We start from the raw sequence: 25138 nt of genomic DNA, 5'->3' as shown, positions 1-25138 counted from the left end.
GCCTCATACATTGTCCTCACATTCCATGTTGCGATGTTAATTCCCTGTTTGATAGAAGGGTGGTCTGCTTTATGGCATCCGCGGGCTGGCGGCTTTCACCACATAGCATCATAAATCTTCCAGAAGAAGACCCTTCCTCACTCAGGCTTTCAGTTTCTGGTTTTTCTTCTGTCGGCGTTTTTGTAGCAAGTTGGGGTTTTACAGGGTCGGGTTGCTAGCCCCATGCCCAACCATCCTCTTTTTACACCCGGGCTTGGGACCGGCCATGGCAGAGTTCGTAAAAATGGTTGCTGACAAAGAATTTGGAGAGTCTATAGAAAAGTTCAACAATGAATAATTAAGCAAATACAGTTGAACATCTTCGATGGCGGATTTAATAGTTTCACGAACTATTAATATATAAGCGTTACATTTCACGTTAAGGGCACAAACCATGGCAGGTCGAGGATAATTTCTTATCTCAGGCTCAAATAACTTTCTGCAACGGCAAGGCAAGGTCTGCTTATTGCACCAGACTTCACATATCAATCATGCATCTCACATTCGTCCGCGCGAGTTAGGGCCTCGCCCCGACCACTCTGGTATGTAAGAACGCTTGCCAGTAGCTTCCCTTTGATTGGTAGTTCTTCTCCGAATATACTGGCCGCCATATACAGTCTATCTTGTACTAAAAAATGGCGTTAAACTGACTCAACCAAGCAAAGCTCCGTATATTAAGGAGTTGCTATAACTTCATAAAACAAGGGCCTAGTTAGCTTGTCGGACACGTGACCAGAAGGTCGCGGTTGGAATCTTACAAGAGGATAAGCTAGGGTCTTTTACTGTTGTGTTCCTGGGCAAAGCAGCTTACTGTTGTTGTCTTGGTGCTAACAAAGTTTCTCGTGTATCTGTGCGTTTTAAACATAATCCAAAATCATATGTCTTTGAGCCAAGCACGTTGATCCAATTCTTTCAGCACTACACAACCCTCATGTTTTGCTGTGCGGTACCACACCAGACTAAACCAATCATAAAACTATAATTCATACAAATACAATTTACAATTCAACTACACTGAAACTGTCCAAGCGGACATCTCCAAAAACCGTGAGACTAGTTGCCTTAATAATAGCCTGTCATACACTATATCCTTCGAAAAGTGTAAGACTAGAACAATAGCCTGTCATACACTATATCCTTCGAAAAGTGTAAGACTGGAACAGTAGCCTGTTATACTCTATATCCATTGAAAACCGTGAACCTATTTGCCTTAACAAGACCCTGTCATATACTATATCTATTGAAGACCGTGAGACTAGTTGCCCTGACAATAGCCTGTCATACACTATATCCACTGAAAACCGTGAGAAGAGTTGCCTTAACAATAGCCAGTCATACACTATATCCAGCTCCAAGCGAGAACGGGGCAACACTTATGGAAAATAAGTACAGTAGGAACACAGTTATTAATCGGCGTGGGCATCTATAGATAATGACCTTGAAATGAACCAGGATTCTCAGCGATCCGTCAGAAACTGCAGACAGACATAGCTGCGATCGTAATGTTCTGTCAACAAAGGATTCATCTGCAAGACGAAAATGGCAATAGTAAGAGAAGCTGCAAGATGAATTTAATTATTCAATCTGCGTCTCTTCAAATGATGACCATAACATTTACAAAGATTCATGGAAATCCACTTAAATATGTAAGGCTAAAGAATCATCCTCAAATAATTTCCATTACGCTTTCTCAATTGCATGGTTATCCATTAAAATCTTCGAGACTTGTTGCACTCACAACCTTATGTAACACACTACACCCACCTGCAAGTAAAAAAGGGACATAACTCTTACAAAACTAACTGGCTGGCAGCAATGTTACCATGTGAGAGTCTTCAGATTTTGTCCAGTGCATCACGATTTACAGCGAACGATCCTATACTCCTAGACTAGTTAAGTTTACACGATTCTGTCTTACAACGTGTTCACAGCTATCGATCAGATACTCTTAGACTAGTTAAGTTTACACGATTCTGTCTTACAACGTGTTCACAGCGATCGATCCTATACTCTTAGACTAGTTAAGTTCATACGATTCTGTCTTGCACCGTGTTCACAACTATCGATCCTATACTCCTAGACTAGTTAAGTTGACACGATTCTGACTTACAACGTGCTCACAGCGATCGATCCTATACTCTTAGACTAGTTAAGTTCATACGATTCTGTCTTGCACCGTGTTCACAGCTATCGATCCTATACTCCTAGACTAGTTAAGTTGACACGATTCTGACTTACACCGTGTTCACAGCAATCGATCCTATAGGCCTACTCCTAAACTAGTTAAGTTCACCATATGAGAGTCTTCAGATTTTGTCCAGTGCATTACGATTTACAGCGAACGATCCTATACCCCTAGACTAGTTAAGTTTACACAATTCTGTCTTACACTGTGTTCACAGCTATCGATCAGATACTCTTAGACTAGTTAAGTTCACACGATTCTGTCTTACACCGTGTTCACAGCGATCGATCCTATACTACTAGACTAGTTAAGTTCACGCGATTCATGGTAAACAGGAACAAAATACTGTAATATCACAAAGGCCATGTCACCTAGATTGTGTGCCATATGCATGTGTATATGCGTGTGCGTGTGTGTGTTTTCTTTTTTACTTTCTCTGTAGATTATATTTATTATCCCTAGATTATCTGATAACCAGAAATGTTTGATTGTAAGGTGACCCTGGGATGGTTCCCCGACCCATTGGTCATCCTATTACGGGGTTAATAAAAAAAAAATTAAAACAAACAAAAAAAAAATTCACGTGATTCTGTCTTACACCGTGTTCACAGCGATCGATTCTATACTCCTAGACTAGTTAAGTTCACACGATTCTGTCTTACACCGTTTTCACAGCGATCGATCCTATACTACTAGACTAGTTAAGTTCACACGATTCTGTCTTACCCCGTGTTCACAGCGATCGATCAAATAGGCCTACTCCTAGACTAGTTAAGTTCACACGATTCTGTCTTACACTGTGTTCACAGCTATTGATCAGATACTCTTAGGCTAGTTAAGTTCACACGATTCTGTCTTACACCGTGTTCACAGCGATCGATCCTATACTCCTAGACTAGTTACGTTCACACGATTCTGTCTTACACAGTGTTCACAGCTGTCGATCAGATACTCTTAGATTAGTTAAGTTCACACGATTCTGTCTTATACCCTTTTCACAGCGATCGATCATATACTCCTAGACTAGTTAAGTTCACACGATTCTGTCTGTCACACACTGCGTTCAGCTTCGAGATGTAAATGCTAATAACTCTAACGAAAATTGCAGGAGCAAAGTGAATTGTCTAATAAGTGCGAGAAAACTGGTGTGCTCATCTTCAAGTGATGGTCATGATACTTTTTAAGATTCATGGTACTCCATGTCTAACTGTAGGGTTACTTACATTCTTAAGATATCGTGATGCAAGGACACGATAATTTTCATATTTATATATTTCACTGGCTCTATACGTGGTATTAAAACATAATTTCAGTTCGTTACACAGTTATCTTCATTGTATGTCTAAGCGAAATGCTATCGCATTGATGTATCCCCCAGCTCTGTATCATATCTCATTTTTGAAGGTAATAGCCGTTGGAGCTAAATGTTCTCACGAAATCCGATACAATGGTTGCATGAGGCAGCCACGTATCCTTGGTCGTTTTTTATAGGTTACTGCCTTTTAAATTTTGTTTTCTCACGAAACCCGATGATATGGCTATATCAAGCAGCAATGTATGTTTGCATTCGCCTTAGAAAGCATTGAACTCATTTATCTCTGTGACAAATGATTTGGTTTATAATTGCTCTGTAAAATAGACTTCCAATTTTGTGCTGAACTTTTTGCATTTACAGATCTAAGTATTTTCGTCAGTATACAAATGGAGAGAGAAGGAAGTAGAAGAACAACAGGAAGTAACATCAAAAGACTTTCTGTAAGTATTCATGGATTTTACTATTGAGAATCCTTGCGGTAAGTTTTGCTATCATACCAGCTATTGCATTTACGCACTCTGTCTATCAACGTTACTAGTTAATTATACTAGAATAGTAGAATAGATGCAAATTTGCTGCAGTTGACGTTGTGTCAGTATCGCATGTAGCTGTGTAGACGTCAATATCACGTGTCGCTCTTCACACACACAGAGACAGAGACAGAGAGAGAGAGAGAGAGAGAGAGGCTTTGTTCAATGAATTTCAAGCATAACACTATTGCAAACAACGATAAATTAGTGATTATGAACATAATGGTGTACTTGTAACTAGATATACACGTATATTTTCTAATACACGACCTTCATTTGCAGATCCTGACTGGCTGCCTTTTTGCCATACTTATTCTGGGACTGGTTTCTGCCACACTTCATTACGTAATACAACTTAGGTAAGTTGTGATGTAAATAATATGTAACCATCTCCAGGTCTAAATATAATGTATGTTGTTTTTTATGAGAAGGACGTGTATGAAAAGTAATGTAAAGGAAACTTGTTCATTAATTGACTATTATCATAGGTTACATGTGCAATCTCTAAAAATAAATATACAAAATTATTATTAGCACTTCAACTTAATCTTCTTAACCCAAACTCTCTCATGGCTATGTGATATCTCCACGACATGGCGAAGATCTCACAGAGGATAGCGGTCGTCTCGTTGACGAGACTACACTTCAATTTGACTCTCTTGAAAATTACGTTAATATAGCAATTTTTTAAAACTCTCTCTCTCTCTCTCTCTCTCTCTCTCTATATATATATATATATATATATATATATATATATATATATATATATATATATATATATATATATATATATATATATATATATATATATATATATATATATATATAATGAGACTAATAAAATCCAATTATTATAAGGAGGGTTATAATTTGTTCTTAGGATTCGATCTGAGAGTTAATGCATCCATCGCCTAGCTCTCGCGCATCAGCGCCCGAACCCACTCGAACATCCGCTCATCATCCAATCAAACATTCTATTGGCATGTTACCAAAGAAAGAATCGTGCACATTTATGAACTGTCTTAGGATTGCTAAGGATTTGATGAAATTACTAAATATTACAAGAACCTTCTCTCTCTATCTCCTACGCTTGAGTCAAATTTGTATTCCTGCTGGACAGTGGCAAAAGACAATCTTAGTTCTGTAAATACTCTCAGTAAACAAAAATAATGGGTGGAAACAGAGATAGTATATATTATGCGTGTATGTTATGTTAAAAATATGTTTTAATACTATCCATTTAAGGCGCTTATGTATGTATGTATGTATGTATGTATGTATGCATGCATGTATGTTTGGATGGATGGGTGCATGTATGTATGCATAAAAGTATGTAAGGGCGCCAATTAGTCAGTCAGTATATATATATATATATATATATATATATATATATATATATATATATATATATATATATATATATATATATATATATATATATATATATATATATCTTTAGGAATGATGCAAGAGATTCTTCACCCTCCCAGCCCGACAATACCAAGACCTCGGAGGAATTCCTCAGAAGCCTCCCCCTTCCGGTGCGCTTTCCGGGATATTTCCGTAGCCCCGATGAGCAAAAGCTGGCAGAAGAAAGGCTGCTGTCAAGAACTTTCGTGCCGGCTCCTAATGGGACAGTGGATGGATTGGTGAACACGTGCAGTGGCGTTTGTCACAGACCCACTGACTGGAAGCCGGTCAGTGTCAGAACGATCTACCACGCTTGCTGTATATCGTGAGTATTAAGGGAACAACGTGTGTTGTTTATATAATCTTCTACCGATCTCATGATCTTTCGAGTCATTGCTTTCTAACCAATCAGATAAACTAGGAATCTTACTCTGATATATTAGAGCAGGTTTTCGTCTTTTATATGTTTTAGTTTTTCTTTGCATCATTTCCTTCGTTGTTTATTTATCGACTTATTCATTATTCATATGAAGTTATTTTCTGCATACGAGATTGACAAATATTAGGTTCCAATACCTTTTGTCCGAACCGTACAACTTCATATTGTCCTTTCAATGCAACCAATACGGTACACGTAAATCGTGTCTTTGGAACAAACGACAAATATTTGCGTGTGTACGTTATACAAATTTTGAAGAAATAAAATCCGAGAGAAATTCTCATATATATTTACACGAAACGGATCCTTCACTTAGAAAATATGAGTTTTTGTAGTAATACTATTGAAGTGTTTTGGGACATAATGATGAAATGCGTGCTTGGATCAAATGTTTGCATTTGCGTTACCGGTACATAGCAAAGTGGAAGGAAATCATTATTAAATGATGGATGTTTGGCGAAATCGGTCTTAATACGGGCAGGTCCAAAATACCACATGGCCAGACCAAACTGCCTATCAGAGGACATGGCTGAGGACACAACAGAAACCCATATCCGACACCACTGAGGAATTTCGGGTGGTGTGAATTAAAGCTATTTCTTAGCGCGAGATAGGCTATATATGGCGGCCAGTATACCTGGTTGCGGAAGAACCCGGGAAAATCCGGATAAAGAACCATCTACCCAATGGACGCGACTGGCAGCTTTCTCACATATCCATATTGGCCGAGTTCGAGACTCGTACCCAAGCAGACAAGGTGAGATGGCAGTCAACGGTAAAGGCGATCGCTTTAGATAACTAAACCGCCAGGGGCCCCTTAATTAAAGTAACGCAAGCGGATTGGATTGCACATAAACTGAGGAGACACCAGCCCATCATCGCTTGCCGTGTCTGGATTGGGACCCTCAAGGCAAACACAGATGAGATTGACCAGTCATGACTTGGCGATGAAGCTTGGACACCTAACTCAAGATCATCCGCATGCCCTGGATGGTTGCAAAACAAATAGCCAAGAACGTGCAAAATGACATTTTCCAGTGTGAACAAAGAGGAATGATGATGATGATGATGATGATGATGATGATGAGCCGTATAAATTACACAACATACATAATTATCAAATTCAATTTATTAAACCATGCAAACATTGTTTAAAGCAAGTGGCGTAAGTATAAGTGGACTTGATTGTGACTTTTCTTTAGTTTATTGGGAGTGATTGGCACTCTTTTAACTTCTTAATTCTTAGAGTCAATTTTCTATTCTAGTGTCTTCTTATGTTCTGGAATCACGAACCACTTTGACGATTGATTTCAAGGGATTAATCAGTTATGATTTATGGTTACACATATGATGTTTGTAATCCCTCAGGGACGAGTGATTTTAGGATTCGTGGGTAATGAAACAAGCCTAGAGTGCGTGCTATGTTTATTTATGTCCTTGATTGTGATAATTTGTTTGACTTTGTGGAATCTGGATTGGGAAGATATTCCTCTGAACGAGTAATTAACCAGTTACGCTGGTGCGCAAGACGTACATATTTAATTCTCTATATATTCCTACGTGCAAAAGTCTGATAATTTGAGATAGGAATATTTTTGCATTAGGTGCTTGATCATGTGCGTTGCTGAAATATCTACGTATGCCTTAGTATCGCATAATGATTCATTATACGAAACTGTAGCAAGAAACACCATTTACAAGCATGAAATTAGCCTCATGAAAATGTGGTCGTGAGATTAATTAGAGGAAAATGGGCCGTGGTATTAGCGGGCTTCAGATACATTTGTTATCTTCAAGTCACCTCTACGGTCGCCTAAGGGGTTAGAGCGTCCACCTTAGATGCGGGAGGTCGCGGGTTCGTAACCCATCCAAGTCATACCAAAGACATTTTAAAATGGTACTTTCAGCTAGAGATAAAGTACAGTGAATGTCTTTATCCAAGAATTTTGTCAGAGCAATGTTTTATTTCCAGAGAAAATAATCAATTGAATTGAATAATTTGATAAAAATAAAATACAGCCCAAACTGGTCATAACATAATACAGCTTAAATTGCCAGATGTTAAAGCACAACTGGAAAAATCCTCACAGTCACAATATAATATTGTTCCCTGCTTGACCTAAGGTCACATCAGCAGTTTCTAAAAACAATCATTACTTAATGGAAAATAACCTTCTTGAATGATCTAATGAGCCTTGTTAATTTCAACACAATATCCTACTAAATTTAGATGGGAATTTCCGAAAACCCTGACCACGATCAACATATTTACCTCTTCTTGTTTACCTGAATCAAAATCTGATAATAAACTCATACACATAGAGACTAATGAAGCTATTATTAGTTGTTTACATAAATAAATAAATAAAATAAAAAAGTCACTCAGGTCAAACAGAAATGAACTCAATTTCGGACAAGGTCAAGTCCAGTAAACAATGTTTCATTGCAATAGCATGTAATGAAATATAATTTATTAAAAAAAACGCTAATAGACAAACAATTAAATTAAACATACATAACAAGACTAATTTGTTCTAATAACGTGTACACTCAGCTATGCTGATTTTTCTATTTTTTAGGTTGCTTTTACAATCCGCAGATGTGGTTAGCCGGAATACTATTTTGTAAAAATACTTTTGATTCATCTTTATTTTCCTAAAGGAACAGCTTCTACACCTCCCCTACATGGGTGATAGATATTAATGGCAAAAACAAAACTCTGGCTACATTTAAGGACAAGAAGCAATACTTTGTCAAGGAAGATTGCATGTAAGTATAATTTTGTCGTTGAAAATGTTTACAGCTTACCTTTATCCGGCTATAAAATCAGTTTTATTTCTTTCGGACTTTGAATAGCTGCGAAAATGGCGTTTTCATCACCCATATGACAAAGAAAGAAGCGTACTTTTCTTATCTCGATCAGATTGTCTCAGCCAGGTTGTCTGAATCATAGTGTCCATGCGCTGTTTTTTTAGTGTATCTATTACCTATTTCTCTCGATAAGATAATAGCTCAGTTTTGTGATCCTTTCGTTTCAAAATCTCCATGTGCACAGGAAAACTGATTTGTCTCCTAATGTTTCAGTTTTACAGTCTTTCCGAGCATAACAATAAAACAGCCATATCTATAATTTGATTTGTGTAGCCTACTTTGCACAGCTTCAAAATAAGTAATTTCGGTGTATGGATTGACAATGTCTGTCCCTTCGTATGTTAGCATGACCGTCTGGCGTCATCACTAAGATTCGTAGAGGCATTCAGGTTGTTTTTGTTTTGGTATACTTTGTTGTAGAAACACGTGACTTCTTATGCAAATATTTGAGAATTTTTGCAACCATCACTGCAAGTTGGTCACTGTGATTTATATTTCGTGGTTAGCAATTCGTCTATACCCCTTTTGACGGTTTTCTTGCTTTGTAATTCTTTGTTGAAACACTACAATGTGGATGCTTATGACAAGTAACGTATTACATATATAATGATGCTTCTAAAGGCTTTGTGTTAAGCGGCCTTACTTGTGATCATGACGCTTCTACAGCTTTCTAGGTTTCTGTATACATTTATCCTTCACATACATACTTATCATTCTGTCTGCGGAACATGAAATTTGTGTACTACAGTCTTACATGATATCTGTACTGTTCTAAAGCTTCCGAGGCTTTCGTACTGCGTTCGTGTATTAGTAGCAACGCTAGTTCTATTTTATAATGTCTTAGTTCAACAGCCGCTTGTAAAACATCATTGAAAATAACTTCTGATATTTTGATTCTGTAAACAAATGTAGCGTCGCTTCGAGAACATACATTTCTTTTCTCGTTTTTGTTCACAGGATACTTTACACAGTGAAAATACGTGTTGATCTCCTACATTTTGATGTTCATGTTAAATAACATTCACATAAAGAAATGATTTAGGTTAAATGCTTCATTTTATGGTATTTACTCAGCTTGGTTCTGCAAGAGACTTTCAATATTTGCGAGAAGAATATATTCATTCTTCAGTTAATGCAATGCAAATAGTACTTAAAAACTTTAATATTTTTTTCCCTTTCAGACAAGTGAATGGTTGTACAACTTGCCAATGCCAAACAACGTCTTCTTACGAGACTGCTGTAGTATATACAGATGATGATAAAACGGATTATGAAATTTCATGGTTCAGTTTTCACGGTTGTTGTAAATGCTTTAATAGGTTGTTGTAAATGAAGTAATATGTTGTTGTAAATGAAGTAATAGGTTGTTGTAAATGAAGTAATAGGTTGTTGTAAATGCAGTAATAGGTTGTTGTAAATGCTTTAATATGCTGTTTTAAATGCAAGAATATTGAGTAAGAAATACTGCATTCGGCACTGATGTATCTACAGACAAAAGCACGAAATAAAATAAAAAATAACAGTAGCATGTTCGGTAATTTTGTGCACAAACGTCAATCTATGCCCCTCTAATTAATTTTTGTTTATTTGTTTGCTACTGATGATTTATTACACTGTAACATATAGATCAGCGTTATATTCGGCACGTATAAACTCCAGTCAATGCATTAAACCCTAAGTGTCAACAGGAGTTGTCTACTCATGAGAGTGTAATGTTACTGTAAACTGGCTGATTCATGGATGCGCGTGAATGACTGGATTTAGGTGACATTTTACATATAATTTGTGTTGATTGCAAAGCAAACCAATCTTTTCAGTTTTGTAAATTTGACGTCTATCATTCTATTCTCTAGATAGTTTGACGCATTTTTAAAATCATTTGGCTATAAACACATAAATCAGACTTGGTACTATGTTTTCTGAATTTCTTCCTGATTTTGATTAACAGCAGATATTACGTTTTTATGGTCTACCCTGAATCCGATAACCGGTAGAGATTGTTTAGCGTTGGTGCTTTTAAAAACTGTTCAAAAGTATATCTAATATAAGATACTATCTATCAATATAAATATAAAATATTTTAAATGTTTGAGAATCTTTTCTGGTAATTTAGATTTGTTTATTTGCTGCGCATTAGGTGACTATATAAAGGAGTTAAAAAACACCACTATCTTATTCTATAGTTTTATATCAGTCTTGTGACAGTAAGAGGTGATAAATAATTTATATATTTTATTGTTCGTTGAAACTGCAGAGATGTATCATTTATTCTTTAACAGACAATACCTTACTGGATTATTATGAAATCATTCTAGGATTTGTGTAACGTCGCCCTCTTAGTAAGAGGGTGGTTAATTGGATTTGGCTGGTGTAATCTAGACGATGACCTCCATCGATAGTATAGCCCGGCGGGAGTGGACGATATAATATTATCAGAGAATTGAGCAAGAATATTGGGAAGAAATAATGCAATACGAGTCTCCTTAGACAAGAAAAATAACAAATTTAATCGAAACAAATTAATAGCGGCAATTCTAATTCAATCTAAATCATGTCGACATAATTTAATAGCATTGTCTAATTTGAACTTATTTCAACATAATAACGAGCGGCGAGAACGGCTCGATGTCCACGACTGATTTGCATTACATTCCTCCTGTGACCGTGTATAAACGTATTCCTGTTTCTTCGATCCTTCCTTTTCTCTAAGCTTCACCCATTTCTGGAATTCCTAGTCCTTTATTTTGAATTCGTCACTTCTTTTCTTTGGACTTCCGTCTTCGGACTGTCCCGTCCCTCCACAGAAAGTTGCTCCTTAAAGGACCAAATTACATCTAAATCTCTGTATGCACCACTTTTTACACTTTTTTGAATCGCGCGTGAGATACAATTTTTTTTAACTTCTGTATCTTCAACCAAGCCAAACATTGGAACATAGACTGTTGGATGAGCTTTATAAATCTATACTCTGCTGCTAGTATTTAACTAGATTCAAACGTTCGAGTTTCCAAAATCACAAAAACAATTTTTTTATTATCAAGTTACATTTTTATACCGTCATATTTTGATTTTTGAATTGCAGAAATAATAACAATACTATTTTCCTAGTTCATTATATAGTAATAATAAATACATATTTAAAATAAAAAATATTTACAATGTATATATTAGCATCTTTACAGTATTGTATTAAGCTATATACAATCTTAATTCTACGAACGACGCAATACATATAGTAGCATATTTACATCACTGAAGTTATGCTATTTACAGGACTGTGTACAATCTTAGTTCTAAGGAAGGAACAACATTAACTTAATACATATCATATACGGGGCCTAATCTACGTTTAATATATTTCTGCAAAAGAGAACCCAACACCTGGTGACATAGTCTGAAGGGTGCATAATTTTCTCTTAAAGTTTGATTGGGTTGGACCCCCACTTTGTTAATGAAGAAATGTGAAATATCGTCACCGTCCACATTATGTCAGTCACAGGATTTGAACGTCAACCCTCGAGTATTATTTGGTGAATTCAACGTGCTAGCAGTGTACCACTGTTCACATCGTATAGCTTTACGTTTCAGAAATTATGATGAAGTTACCTATGCTGGATTTCCTAAAAATAACCACAGCGTAGATTTATGTTTCATTTTCCAGAACTGTTTTCTGCCTTGATTTTGTCGATAGAAAGTATATATATCCTTCTACTAATTTAAACTGTTATAAAATTATATTACTCGACTGATAATTAATATCACACAGATAGTTAATAATTGGTACGACAAAAAAAAGCTCTACCAGAGAAAGATATGCTACAGAGTTATCTCTATTTTTAGGTTATTTGCAGTTACAAGCGAGGTAATTACTGAACCACTCTGTCGGAGAGAGTTTTAGCTTGACAAAGTTAACTCCCTTTAACAACAATGAAACATTATCTTTTGGGGGTTTTTTTCTGAGAGAAAGCAGATCTGGTAATATTATTTGGATACGCTGAACCGAAGGCTTAACGATATTTCTCATCACGCGATACACTGACTATACATGGCGGCCTTTATTTCTGATGGAGTAAGAACCAGCGAGCCTAGAAGCTAATGGCTTCTAATCACATACCCACCACGCTGGTGGGCCAAGCCCGAGATTAGAACCCACGCCGACAGAGGTGAGATGATCGGAGAAAGCGACCACTCGGCCACCCAGGGCCCTGCAAAATTGTGCAATGGATTAATCGAATTTGATTTTAATAACCTTGAACTGGAAAATGCAATCGCACTACGATGATAAAATGCATTGATTGACATCAGCTTATTTTGTATATATATTTTGCAGTATTTCCAAAAGGATAAGCTACGTTTTTAATTAGTAATAGTCAAGCCAGTGAACTAAAGATTAAACACTATTTGCAACTGTTTGAAATCCGCATGAGTAACAATGTATTATACTATGGTATTGTCACACTGTAAGCAGCAGTATTAATAGCTCATATATACTATGTACTACCGTCAGATTCCATAATTTTTGACCAGCAATACACTTCAAGTGTTAAGTAAACGGAAGGTTAACTTTTTTTTAAGATTGCATTACGTCAAATAATTTATATTCTGAAGTAAAAAATATCATCAATACCAGACTAAATTAAAAAGGAAAATATTATATTTGAATATGCATTATGTGAAAATCTCTTAATATCGCCAGTATTTAACAGCGACCAGGTAAGCCTGTCATCTACCTTACAACAGAGTACATCCCGCCCGTCCCCACTTTTTACATTGCTGAGTTAATAGCTACATAAGTCTAATAATTTCGGTGTCAAAACGAATCAGTGATTTAAATTATATTCCCTGAGCATTGCCGTCGTACTCGCTTATAAGACGAGTCCAACTGCAAACTGCATAGACCACTTCTGCCCTCGCATAATTGTTTTCAACTTAAAAAACAGGATATAATGTTATTTTTCCACAAATTAGAGCGAGATGTTTCAAAAAGTATGTGTGTGCTGGAACTTCCATTGTGTGTGAATTTGGCATGGGTATGCTTGTGTGTGTGATTTGGATTTTTAACGTATCTTTAACAATTTTTTAGTCCAGTGGCGGACCGCACCGGGTGACACCATCTCAGAGGGGTGACACCAAAATGAAAAACTGCAAATTTTACAGAGCACACACTGCTCGGTCTAGTCGGATTTCATAAGCGGATAACCGATCATAGTTAAATACATGACTAGCAGGCACAGGGTGCCACCATGCAGTCTACAGAGCGTCTGGTGCTTATTTTTGTCATTTTTATACTGCGGACTTATTTTAAGAAGAAGAAATCCATGGTGGAAGTCTGGAGGGGTGACACCATGAGTTTACCGCACTGGGTGACACCAACCCTAGCGACGCCGCTGTTTTAGTCATATCGCTACGATGTCTGCAGAGTGACAGTTTATAGTGAAGTCTAGCACTGGGGCATCATGCCGCAGAAATGTAACATCATGTCCCACACAGTCACATTATTTTGACACCAGGCCGACCAGTCCTAACACTAACCTCTTGATGCTGAGCTTCAAGCGAGTCAGCTGTAAGTACATTTTTGTAAGTCTTTGGTATGACTTGGTCGGGGATCGAACCCACGACCTCCCGCATCCGAGGCGGACGCTATAACCACTAGACCACCGGAGCGGTTGGGTATGTGTGTGTACTATATCAATAAACATGTAGAGGCTGATACTATTATTACTGTAGAGAGAGAGAGAGAGAGAGAGAGGTGTTTCTTCAACTTTCATTCGGTAACACTTTGACCCCCACTCCCATCATCCCATTACACAACAAAATTACTTGCTTTATCCACTGTTATATTATAACTGCTATTCTTAAAAGAAAGCAAATTACTGTGTATTGAAACTGTTCATCACATCGGAGATGTGCGCGTCTTTTATTATCACACCCATTAATGTAAAAGAATAAACATCCGCTTTCACGCTTGTTTACGCAATAGGTTACTATTTTAATTTGTCACGTGATCATATTAGTTGCCAATATCTATTTGTAGATGAGGAAATCCCATACGTACGTTGAATTTCGGCGATTTTCAGCCCGATTAGATTGAACTTAATTTCGAACTTTCTCGACATTTCGAATCAAGCAGTGACAATGAAAGCAAAGTTATTTATTTTTTTAAAAATGAATGCATTACAGCCTTTTAAGATACATGCAGATTTAATTTGTTTAATTGTTTAGATTTGTATGCCTTTACTGATTTTCAAAACAGAGTGATATTAACTTGACGGCCACTGGGCTAATCGCACCAGATTTATTTTAATACAAGAATTAAAAATGCCTCACGTGTGAGCTAATGAATGAGGAAAGTCTATATGAACAATGCAATACAAAAGGTAAACGCGTAAAAATGACCTTTGCCTGCCAGGTAAATACAGCAGGTAGGTGTATATATATATATATATATATATATATATATATATATATATATATATATATATATATATATATATATATATATAAAATCAATAAAACATTGTTTCTATTTTTCTTTTTTCAGTTACAGTTAGGATAAATTCTCAAAAGATTATTTTCACTAAAAGTTTACTTTGTCAACAAATCCTGGTCAGTCAGACCATATATACTCCATTTCTAGACTGGTTCCTGTTTATCCTTATCGTTAGTACCATGAGTCATTCAAAGTACACTATCAAATACGAAGACTTGATACGTTTTAATAGTCATGTTAATACTAAAATAATCGCTTTGATAAATGCTTGCTAATTCACATTTCTGAGTGACACTTTCTGGCGTTAGATTTTTTTACCTTTGCGTGAAAACCTACTTTTAATTTATAATCTCCATATCTGGCATATTTCACCTGACTTGAACCTGACTTACAGTCAGCTTATTGATCTATAGATTAAAGACGCACAGGTATTCTCTCTTCATGTCTGACATCATAATGGGAGGAACATTTCGATTAGACATTTCTCAGCAGTCAGGTAGTGATGCAAAGGCCTAATCAGAATCTATTCATAGTCACCGATTCTGCTGAGACCACCATTATGGGATATAGTAAATTAAAGACATCAAGATCAACTCTTCATCAGACTGTTACCATTCAAGGATGTACAGAAGCGTATTTTCTACTGCCTGCTCACCAGTTATAGTTGTCATCACAGTAAAAATATCGCAGTTTTGCAAGTAACTAGATAGCACATGTTATTTATTTCCCTGTTCTTTGCTACAAATCATTGTTCTGGTCCTATAATTGAGTGTAATTGGAGAGTGCTGTTATCTTTCCTAACCACTAGTAAAGTAACTTGCATAATAAACTTAGAACATAACACTTGTCTTTCTTCAGTATGTAGGTCTGTAAAAATTTGAACAGGTATATTGCATCGTGCCTCGAAAACCAGTAAGAGCTACTGTCGTACACTACTTTTGGATATACTACTAGAAGCTGCAACGGCTCAGGCTGCCACTTATCTTAAAATCATCCATTCGTCAATTTGACTATTTAACATTTTGCAGTCTTATGGTGAAATTTTGTCTGATCAATGATCACTTACTTTATGTTTGCATTTTCTAATATAATCTTATTTATCAAATTTTATAAAAATGAAATTTATGAATTGTCTTTTCCATTTGAACATTGTATGATGTATATTAACATATGTCAGAAATAATACCGTACTACTTTTACCAGTTCTCTTGATTAAAGAGGAGATGGCAAATTAATCGAAAGGAGTTGGCAAAAATAGTGCATCTTGGTGGACACCAACAACAATTGTAAACAGCTATTGGGTTCCTAGTTGGCCGTCTAAAATTATAAATATTTAGGATTGACCCTAACGGAGAATGGTACGATATTTGTTGGGAATTAAGACCCTAATTAGTCGAGCCATGAATAATATGTACCTTCTTGAAGAAAGAATATTGAATTTGAAATTGTCTGTTGACTGTCAGCATAAAAGTTTTGATGTCATAATAGTTCCATTTCTCACATATGTGGCTGCGATCTGAGGTTTTGAAGGATCAGACATGATTGAACGGGTTCATTTAATAGTTCTTAAATATGTGCTTAAAGTTTTTAAACAAAACCCCCTAAAGTCTTATGGTGAGCTTGCTTGAACCCAGTTGCATTTGCAAATAAAAGGAGAATGGCTGGCTATTGGGTAAATCGCATTAATGGTAGAAAACGAAACTATCTTCAGTTATGTTTGTGAGGCTATTGCAAGATTAAAACAATGGTCTAGGCAGAAACAAATGGCGTGAGAGCATTCAAAACAAGCTATCAGAAACTGGATTTCAATTTATTTGGGTTAATGAAAACATTCCAAACAAATGCTGGCTAGATGCCATATTTAAGGAAAGACTTCTTTATCAGTTTATATATCCATTAATACCTCGACAAAAGCTGATACATATAGAATTTTTAAAATGGAATTAAAATTAGAAAGTTATTTGTTGAAAGACCTATTAAAAATATGAGACAAATATAATAAAATTTCGAACGTGTAATCACTGTTTAGCTATGGAGAAAGGAAGATGGGAAAATGTACCTAGAGATGAATGATTGTGTACGCTTTGCAAGTAAAACCGTTTGGGTGATGAGTGTAATTATATCCTTGCTTGTAAGCAATTTCAGAGAATAAAGAAAGCAACTGCCACCAAAACACTCCCATACGAGACCAAATACTCCCATACGAGACCAAATACTCCCATACGAGACCAAATGTACCAAAGTTTAAAGAATTAGTGTGTTCTGAAAAACTTGGTGTTTAAAGAAATCTGGCAAAAATGATATTATTTTTTTTAAAATTTCCTTAATTTCATGTTATCTTTACTCGATGTGTTTATTGTTCTTTCCTTTTCTTTTAGGAAAAGTGAAGTACCAACGGTTCCAGCACATCAAATAGTCCAGCTCATGTGGATACCGTCGCACATTGGAATCTCTGGTAACGAAACAGCAGACAAAGTTGCACAAACCAAACTAGGAGATCAAAACTCTATCAAGCTTAACTATAGCTCTACAGAAGCACTAAGCTTTGCACAAACATATATAGACCAAAAATGGCAAGATTTTTGGAACTCCTCCACAAAAGGTGAAAAGCACCATGAAACCCAAAGAATCGTAGATAGGAACATACAGCTACCTAAGGGTACTTATTTAGAACAGAAAACCATAAACAGGATAATAACTGGATAAACTAAACTTGGAAGCAGTTTTGGAAGGTTCATGGGACCCATACCAGCAACCATTAACTACTTTAACTGCCACACCACCGAAGATCTACACCACGTATTCAATATATGCCCAACATATCAACCCGCTAGGAAAATATTTATCAAAAACCAAAAAGAGATTCCATCACCACACACATACCCGAGCTCTCCGTCCCACTAATGACAACCAACCATTCAACTGTAAGGGACCTTTATGGACCCACAGATTGAGGCCAAACTAGGAGGTGGCACCATTCCCTTCCCCAGGAACAACTAGCAGGCTGCTGTGCAGTCAGAAAAAAGTGGCACATGCACAATTGTGCGCAAGCCACTATAATTAAACTCAACAACAACAACCAACGGTTCACCATTGTATCGTAATGAGCTTTAAACAATTTAATTTGTGTTCCATATATAGTAATTATAACCTGTCTTTCCAAATATATCGAGATCTAAGTAATCAAGTTTCAACATCATTTTATTCCATCGAAGTAACGAATGTAATAAATAATGCTGTTAAATTGCAATTGCTGTGAAAAAATATATCATCCACGGCTGATGTACCCGCATGCAAAGTGATATACTATTTTACCTCTTTTGTTGCGTATTGTAATCCGAGCGTAATAAGTAGGTTGTCATTGCCAAGATGTAATCATATGTGAGGAGTACGTTCTGAGTACAAGCTCTGAATGGCATGTTACGGCTAAATGATCCAGAGAATAGAAGGGTAGACGTCAAACTTTACACACTTGTGTAGATTGTTACAATTGCAGTCATGAAGTGTCACCTAATTCCATGTCAATCAGGCCTATGTCCTGAATCCATGTCAGTCAGGCGTATATCCTGAATCAGTCATTTTGCCGTAGTAATGCTCTAAAATAGGCCGTCAGCTCCTGATGATTTAGTGCATGAAGTCTGTCTAATGTGTGCAGAATATTACATAGATCTATCAGTTATAGTAACACACTGTACAGTAATGAATGACGTAATATAAAGTGAAAAGAATGGAAGACGGAGGCCAGTAAACAATAAGGTATAGAGTGATGTCGCTGTACTTGGTAGCTAATGTCGGATGACCAAGATCGTAATCTCGGGGGTGGTCATCTTTTTTATGACGTGTTAATCAATTTAATACAATAAGGTTACCCGTTGCCACAGTTATCATTATTTTGTTACGACTATACGCCTTAAATTATGTAACAGAAAGAAGGAAAGAAAAAAGAAAAAATAACGAAACCATGTCTCTAAGTCACAGAGTGAAAATTTCAGAAACAAGTTACTATGAATTAAATTCTAAATAATCGTAAATGTCATATCACAAGTCGAAAATTATAGAATGTAGTGAATAAATTCAAATAGTCTTGAATTGTCTGATATACCAATTGTCTTGAACTGATTAGTAGGCAGAATTAATAAATTAATACAAATAATAATATCATAGAGGTTAGAGAATTTTTAATTCGTACTCTACGCAGATTTGAACCCAGGTCCGAGGGTAAACGGCACATACGATCCCATATTCCCTTACGACTAAGCACACATCACCAAAAAGTGATGCTACTTAATCCGTGTTATATGCACTCGTGTGTAGCAGACACACTCGCATGACCACCCAATTAATTATTCTCCGCAGAGTAAGAATTAAAAATTATCTAACCTGTTTGAAATTATTATTTGTATTAAATTATTAATTCTGCCTACTATTATCAAGCATTCTTCTATAGGAATCCAGGGATAGCATTTTTCGTTCTGTCTGGTGTATATTTATAATGCTCTATAATTAATTATATATACCTTGATTTCTTTCATAGGAATCAGGAATGACTGTCTAGAATTATGAAAATTAATTATTGGGTCGTCATGCGAGTGTGTCTGCTACACACGAGTGCATAAAACACCTATTGAGTAACATCATTTTTTGGTGATGTTTGCTTAGTCGTTACGGAATATGGGTTTGTGTGTGCAGGCAAGGCGATGGGTGCCGTTTACCCGCGGACCTGGGTTCGAATCTCCGTAAAGTACGAACTAAAGATTCTCTAACCTGTATTAAAATATTAATTCTGCCTACTATTATCAAGCATTATTCTATAGGGATCCAGGGATAGCACTTTCCGTTCTGTCTAGTGTATATTTATAATTATATAGTTAGGCATATTTGATTTTATTAATTGTTAATTTTAATTTTTTTTATTCCAATGCATGTAATAGTAATGTAATTTTGTTTACTGGAATTTGACACTTTCCATAAATTAGCTTGACCTGACTGTTTTTTTGTAAACACCTAAATTTAGAACTTTGTATCTCAATGCTGACCTAATACCTGGCCTTGACTCAAAATCAGTAAACAACTTCTTTTTTTAATTCTCAGTGTGGGATTGATAAGAGTGAACTCGAGGCTGACTGGGAGTACGTGATGTTAAGCATTTCAAACTTTGATCTTCTCCTAGAAAGTGATCACTTGACTCTCATACGGCTATCTATTTTGCGTCTTACTTAGACTATATAATTGTTGTCTTGAAATGAACCAGCCAGTGGGGTTTTTTGCCTTTGACACTGAAAGGTATTTTGTTGTGACCAGTTTTAGTTGAAATTCTATTTTATGGAATTATTAATCCTTTTTCCTGTGAATATTATGTGCTCATACTGAATTCTTGGACAAAGACATTTATTGAAATTTTATTCGGAATTCAAACACCGGAATATTATTTTCTGTGGTTTAGAAAAAAACTGTTGACCAGTCAATGCCATACTGGCTATAGTATACGTTATCGGCTTATGTTTTTTTTTTCGTCAGGACTGGAACACAAATTAATTAGAACATTTTACTACTTGGACTTCTAATTTTTAATCTTTGGTTATTCATGGATTATTTTTGGATTTGATTCTCACAGTTCTTTTCTTCATTTTTACCTTGTTTTTCTAAGGAAATAAATAATTTGTTAAATTTTACAAAGCTTGTTCTCTCCGCTTTTTCTTTGTTACTGTTTATGAGAGCTTAAACACGTAACAAAGAAAGTGGGGTGCTCGTCCTTGGATATATGAAGTCTGGCTAAAATATTTCAGAAAACGTTCTGTTTTTTTAAAATTTAAATTCCCAATGTTTTGTTTAAAAAATTAATCCTAAGTATTATTGTACAATGTTGAAATCTTTAGTGGAATCAGCAAGCTTTGTCTACAATGTCATCAAATGTCTTTCAAGTTCTATCCAGGAAAAATTAGACCTTTTGAAAAAAGATGAAAAAAGATGAATTAATTCAACCTGCCAGAAAATATGATCTTTCTGAGGCCAAAGCGTCCTTAACGAAGCAAGAAATAGAAAATTATTTTGGTCCAGTATTTAGTAGAAAAGAATGTTTTGGATAAAAGTGCTTTGGTTTCGACCAGTAAATCTCTATCAGACTCTGACATAAAAGTAAAGAAATTAAAATTAAAATACAAGATGGAATTGGAGTTAAGGAAGATTGAACTTCAGAAAGAGGAAAAACAAATGCAGTTGCAATTAGAGAAAGAATAGATAAAGAGAGACATGAAGGAGAGAAAGAAAAACAATGCAAATGCAGTTAGATAAGGAAGAAAGAGACAGCGAAAGCCAAATGAATTTACAAAAAGAACAAAAATAGTTACATAAAGAACAAATGCAAGTAGATAAGGAATACAGAGAGAAAGATAGACAGATGAAGAGAGAGAAGGAAGAGAGGAAATATCAATATAGAATAAAAGAAATGGAGCTGGCAAGTGAAAAACACATTCCTACTGTAGACACAAATTCAAGTTTAGATGTTACAAAGCATATTGGGTTAGTGCCCCCTTTTAGAGAAAAAGATGTAGACAAATATTTTCCTTATTTTGAAAAAGTTGCTAAAAATTATATATATATGCATCCATGTCAGTACATCAGAGTGCTATATGATTTGGTGAAGGAATGCATCTAAATGTGTTATGAGTTTGTCCCTGAAGCTTATCGGCCAAATTTCAAACTATAAAAAAGTAGCTGGACAAATTCGTGTCCAATTTACAAGAGAAAAAGAGCAGTTATTTGATGGATGGTGCTTAGCCAAGAAAGTTGAACAAGATTATGAAAGTCTCAAAAAACTTGTATAACTTTAAGATTTTTAGAATTGTATCCATACTGATCACAGTGATCCTCTTAACGAATCATTCTCTTTATTCTAATTAGGGTGATAAACGACAATCACTTGTCGCCGAACATGAAAAATATCATGAGATCTACTGTTTGTTTCAAAGGGCCATTAGCGAGACTGAAGCCACTGACGTTCCTGTCTGTTATTTCATAAAAAATGAAATTCTTATGAGAAAATGGAGACCTCCCGATTTACCTGCTGATGACGAGTGGTCAATGAACTACCAAATTGTAGTCCCAAAATCTTACAGGCAGGAAATACTTAGTCTGGCCCATGAAACTCCTTTGGTTGGTCATTTAGGGATTAAAAAGACTTATCACAATATCTTGACTCACTTCTGTTGGCCAAAAAATCAAAAGAGATATTGGTAAATACCGTAGATCTTGTCATACCTGTCAAATGATAGTAAAACCGACTCAAAAGATACCTAAGGCTCATCAACCTATTCAGCAGGTAAATCGGGAGGTCTCCATTTTCTCATAAGAATGTGTTGGTCCCATCCCTAAGACCAAGGCAGGTAACCAACGCTTGTTGACCACAATGTGTGCGTCAACAAGGTTTCCAGAGGCAATTCCTTTGAGGAATAAGCAATCAAAAACAATAGCGAAAACTTTAATAAAGCTTTATCTTAAAACTCAGTTTAGCCTTCCCAAATATGTTCAAATTTCATGTCTGGAATTTTCCAGCAAGTGATGTACAAATTAGAAATGCAACAATTAAAATATGTTGCCTATCACCTGAGAGCAAAGAGGCATTAGAAAGATTTCATCAGACTTCACAAAATATGATTCGATCATATTGTTTTGATACGGGTAAAGATTGGGATGAAGACATTCGTTTACTGTTGTTTACTGTTAAGGAATCAGATCATTACTGTTTAGGCTTCAGTCCCTTTGAGCTGGTTTTTGGACACACTGTGCGTGGACCATTGATGGTGTTTGAGAAAGTAACTTCTTTCTAATGAAGATACTGAAATCAATCTTCTCGATTATGTTTCCAATTTTAAGTGCAATTTGTCAAAAGCTTGTGAGGTTGCAAGAGCAAATCTGCAATCTACTCAATATAAAATAAAATTAAGATACGATAAAAACTCAAAGGAAAGGAGTTTTCAGCCTGGTGATAGGGTTCTGGCTCTCTTGCCCATACCACAAAATCCGCTTCAGGGAAAGTATTATGGTCCCTACACGGTTGACAGGAAAGTAAATGATTTAAATTACTTCATAAATACTCATGGGAGGCGAAAACAAAAACAAATGTGCCAAATAAGCATGTAAAAGGAGTATATGGAAAGAGATAGCCAGGTTAAACATGCAATTAATTTAGTTGTACCAGTTACACTCAGTGAAGATTTAAGTGAAAGAATATCGTCGGATTCTACTGATGTTGGAGTGACAAATCTTCAAAATTCAGAAATCATGAATGATCGGGGCCAGAAACTTCACAATTGCAAGAGCAAGAAAGAAATGAACTTTAACAGTTATTATGTGAATATGACCACTTATTTCCAGATGTTCATGCAAGAACCAATAAAATTTTCCATGACGTTGAAATTGTAAATTCCAAATCTGTGAAACAACACCCGTACAGAATGAGCCCTTAGGTAGGGCCAGATACTATCGAAAATTTTGTTCCAATTTTTATATAATTCCTGAACCCCTGACAAATTTATTGAGTACGAAAAACAAGTTCCTTTGGACTGAAACATGTCAGGAGGCTTTTGACAAGTTCAAAGCCATACTAAAAAGCGCGCCGGTTCTTACAGCTCCAAATTTCAGCCAATCATTTTACTGTCTGTTGATGCTAGTGATGTTGGGGTGGGAACAGTTTTGATTTAAGAAGAAGAAAATGGTGTTGATCATCCAGTGTACTATTTTTCAAAGAAATTAAATAAGCACCAAAGAAATTACTCAACAATCGAGATGGAATGTTTGGCTTTGATGCATTACAACATTTTGAAATTTATCTAAGTTCAGCTCCTTCTTCGATTATTGTGTTTAGTGACCACAACCACCTTACTTTCATCGGCAAGATGAAAAATAAAAATCAAGACTACTAAAGTGGAGTTTGTTGTTACAGGTATATCATATTGAAATCAGGCGCATCAAGGGAAAGGATAACTTAATAGCAGATGCACTTTCCCGTGTATAGAAATGTATTATTTCATGTACACTGTGTATATTTCGCAAGAGTTCTTCTTACGTTTTTTTTAAACCTCATGTATAATTAATTTATGGTAAAAAGAAAGCGTTATCATATAAATCTTTCGTTTTCTTTATGGGGAAAGTGTTATGTATATTTAATTCAATTTATATTTGATTTAATTTAATTGTTTCTTTCTTAGTTTTAATTTTTTATTCCATTACATGTTATAGTAATTTAATTTCGTTTACTGGAATTCTATATTTTCCAGAAATTTGCTTGACCTGACTGTTTTATGCAAACACCTCAATTTAAAGGTGTTTTGTTATGACCAGTTTTAGTTGAAATTCTATACATACATACATACATACATACATACATACATACATACACTTGATCAAGAGCAGTTTAACAAGTCATTGAAAATACAATCGTAGTTTATGAACGTGAAGTTAGCCAGATTTTCTTATTAGGCTTGTTAGAGTTTTAGGAAACAGGGTTTATTTGTCCTTTTTATAAATGCAATAACAATTTATTAGTATTAGGGATGGGATTGAAAGCCAAGTTTCAGTGGTATTGTTACTTGTTCCTTTAGGGGATATTCAATAAAAATGTTTAAAGGATATTAAATAAACTATGGAGTATCAACGGTGTGATATGGATCTTTTGCATAATGTATCGCTCCCAAAGGCGTTTAATGCCTACTACTGCAGTGCAGTACATATCCCCATAAAATAGCACATACTTGTCAATAAACGAGATCTTTCGGGTAACGCATGCGTGCTTAGAATTATACTCGTTACTTATGGAATAAGGAGACTTCACCTCCCACACAATGCTAATATGTGCCACGTC

The 25138-nt window shown here is 35.7% G+C and overlaps 2 protein-coding genes and 1 long non-coding RNA gene across 9 annotated transcripts in view; 2 read left to right on the top strand and 1 right to left on the bottom strand.

Moving 5' to 3' along the window:
* The window catches only part of LOC149791060 (uncharacterized), a 39586-nt gene extending 29275 nt beyond the window's left edge, over positions 1-10311 (top strand). For all 4 annotated transcript variants that reach the window (XM_089972979.1, XM_089972978.1, XM_089972980.1 and 1 more), the window contains exons 2-6: positions 3900-3979; positions 4352-4428; positions 5529-5804; positions 8580-8687; positions 9971-10311. In XM_089972979.1, the coding sequence (XP_089829105.1) occupies positions 3926-3979; positions 4352-4428; positions 5529-5804; positions 8580-8687; positions 9971-10118 (663 nt within the window). In that variant the 5' untranslated portion in view covers positions 3900-3925 and the 3' untranslated portion in view covers positions 10119-10311. The remainder of the gene's footprint in view (positions 1-3899; positions 3980-4351; positions 4429-5528; positions 5805-8579; positions 8688-9970) is intronic.
* A 961-nt stretch (positions 10312-11272) lies between these two features.
* On the bottom strand, positions 11273-24963 carry LOC149791059 (uncharacterized). The gene is made up of 2 exons (XR_016423920.1): positions 18595-24963; positions 11273-11603 (listed from the first exon to the last, which is right to left on the bottom strand). It is a non-coding gene; the product is annotated as an uncharacterized LOC149791059 (long non-coding RNA).
* Positions 11599-25138, top strand: part of LOC149791058 (uncharacterized) — a 41374-nt gene continuing 27834 nt past the window's right edge. For 2 of the 4 annotated variants that reach the window (XM_089972975.1, XM_089972973.1), the window contains exons 1-2: positions 11599-14352; positions 17658-17734. The gene's annotated coding sequence lies outside the window, so the exon portion shown is untranslated. Of the gene's footprint in view, positions 15978-17657; positions 17735-25138 lie in introns of all 4 variants that reach the window. The other 2 variants (XM_089972974.1, XM_089972972.1) reach the window with 1 other exon arrangement.

This window comes from Sinohyriopsis cumingii, chromosome 10 (assembly GCF_028554795.1).
Source record: "Sinohyriopsis cumingii isolate HCF-2022 chromosome 10, ASM2855479v2, whole genome shotgun sequence".
NCBI lineage: Eukaryota > Metazoa > Mollusca > Bivalvia > Unionida > Unionidae > Sinohyriopsis > Sinohyriopsis cumingii.
The sequence above is the reverse complement of the archived record's forward strand: the minus strand, read 5'-3'. Positions and strand labels throughout refer to the sequence as shown.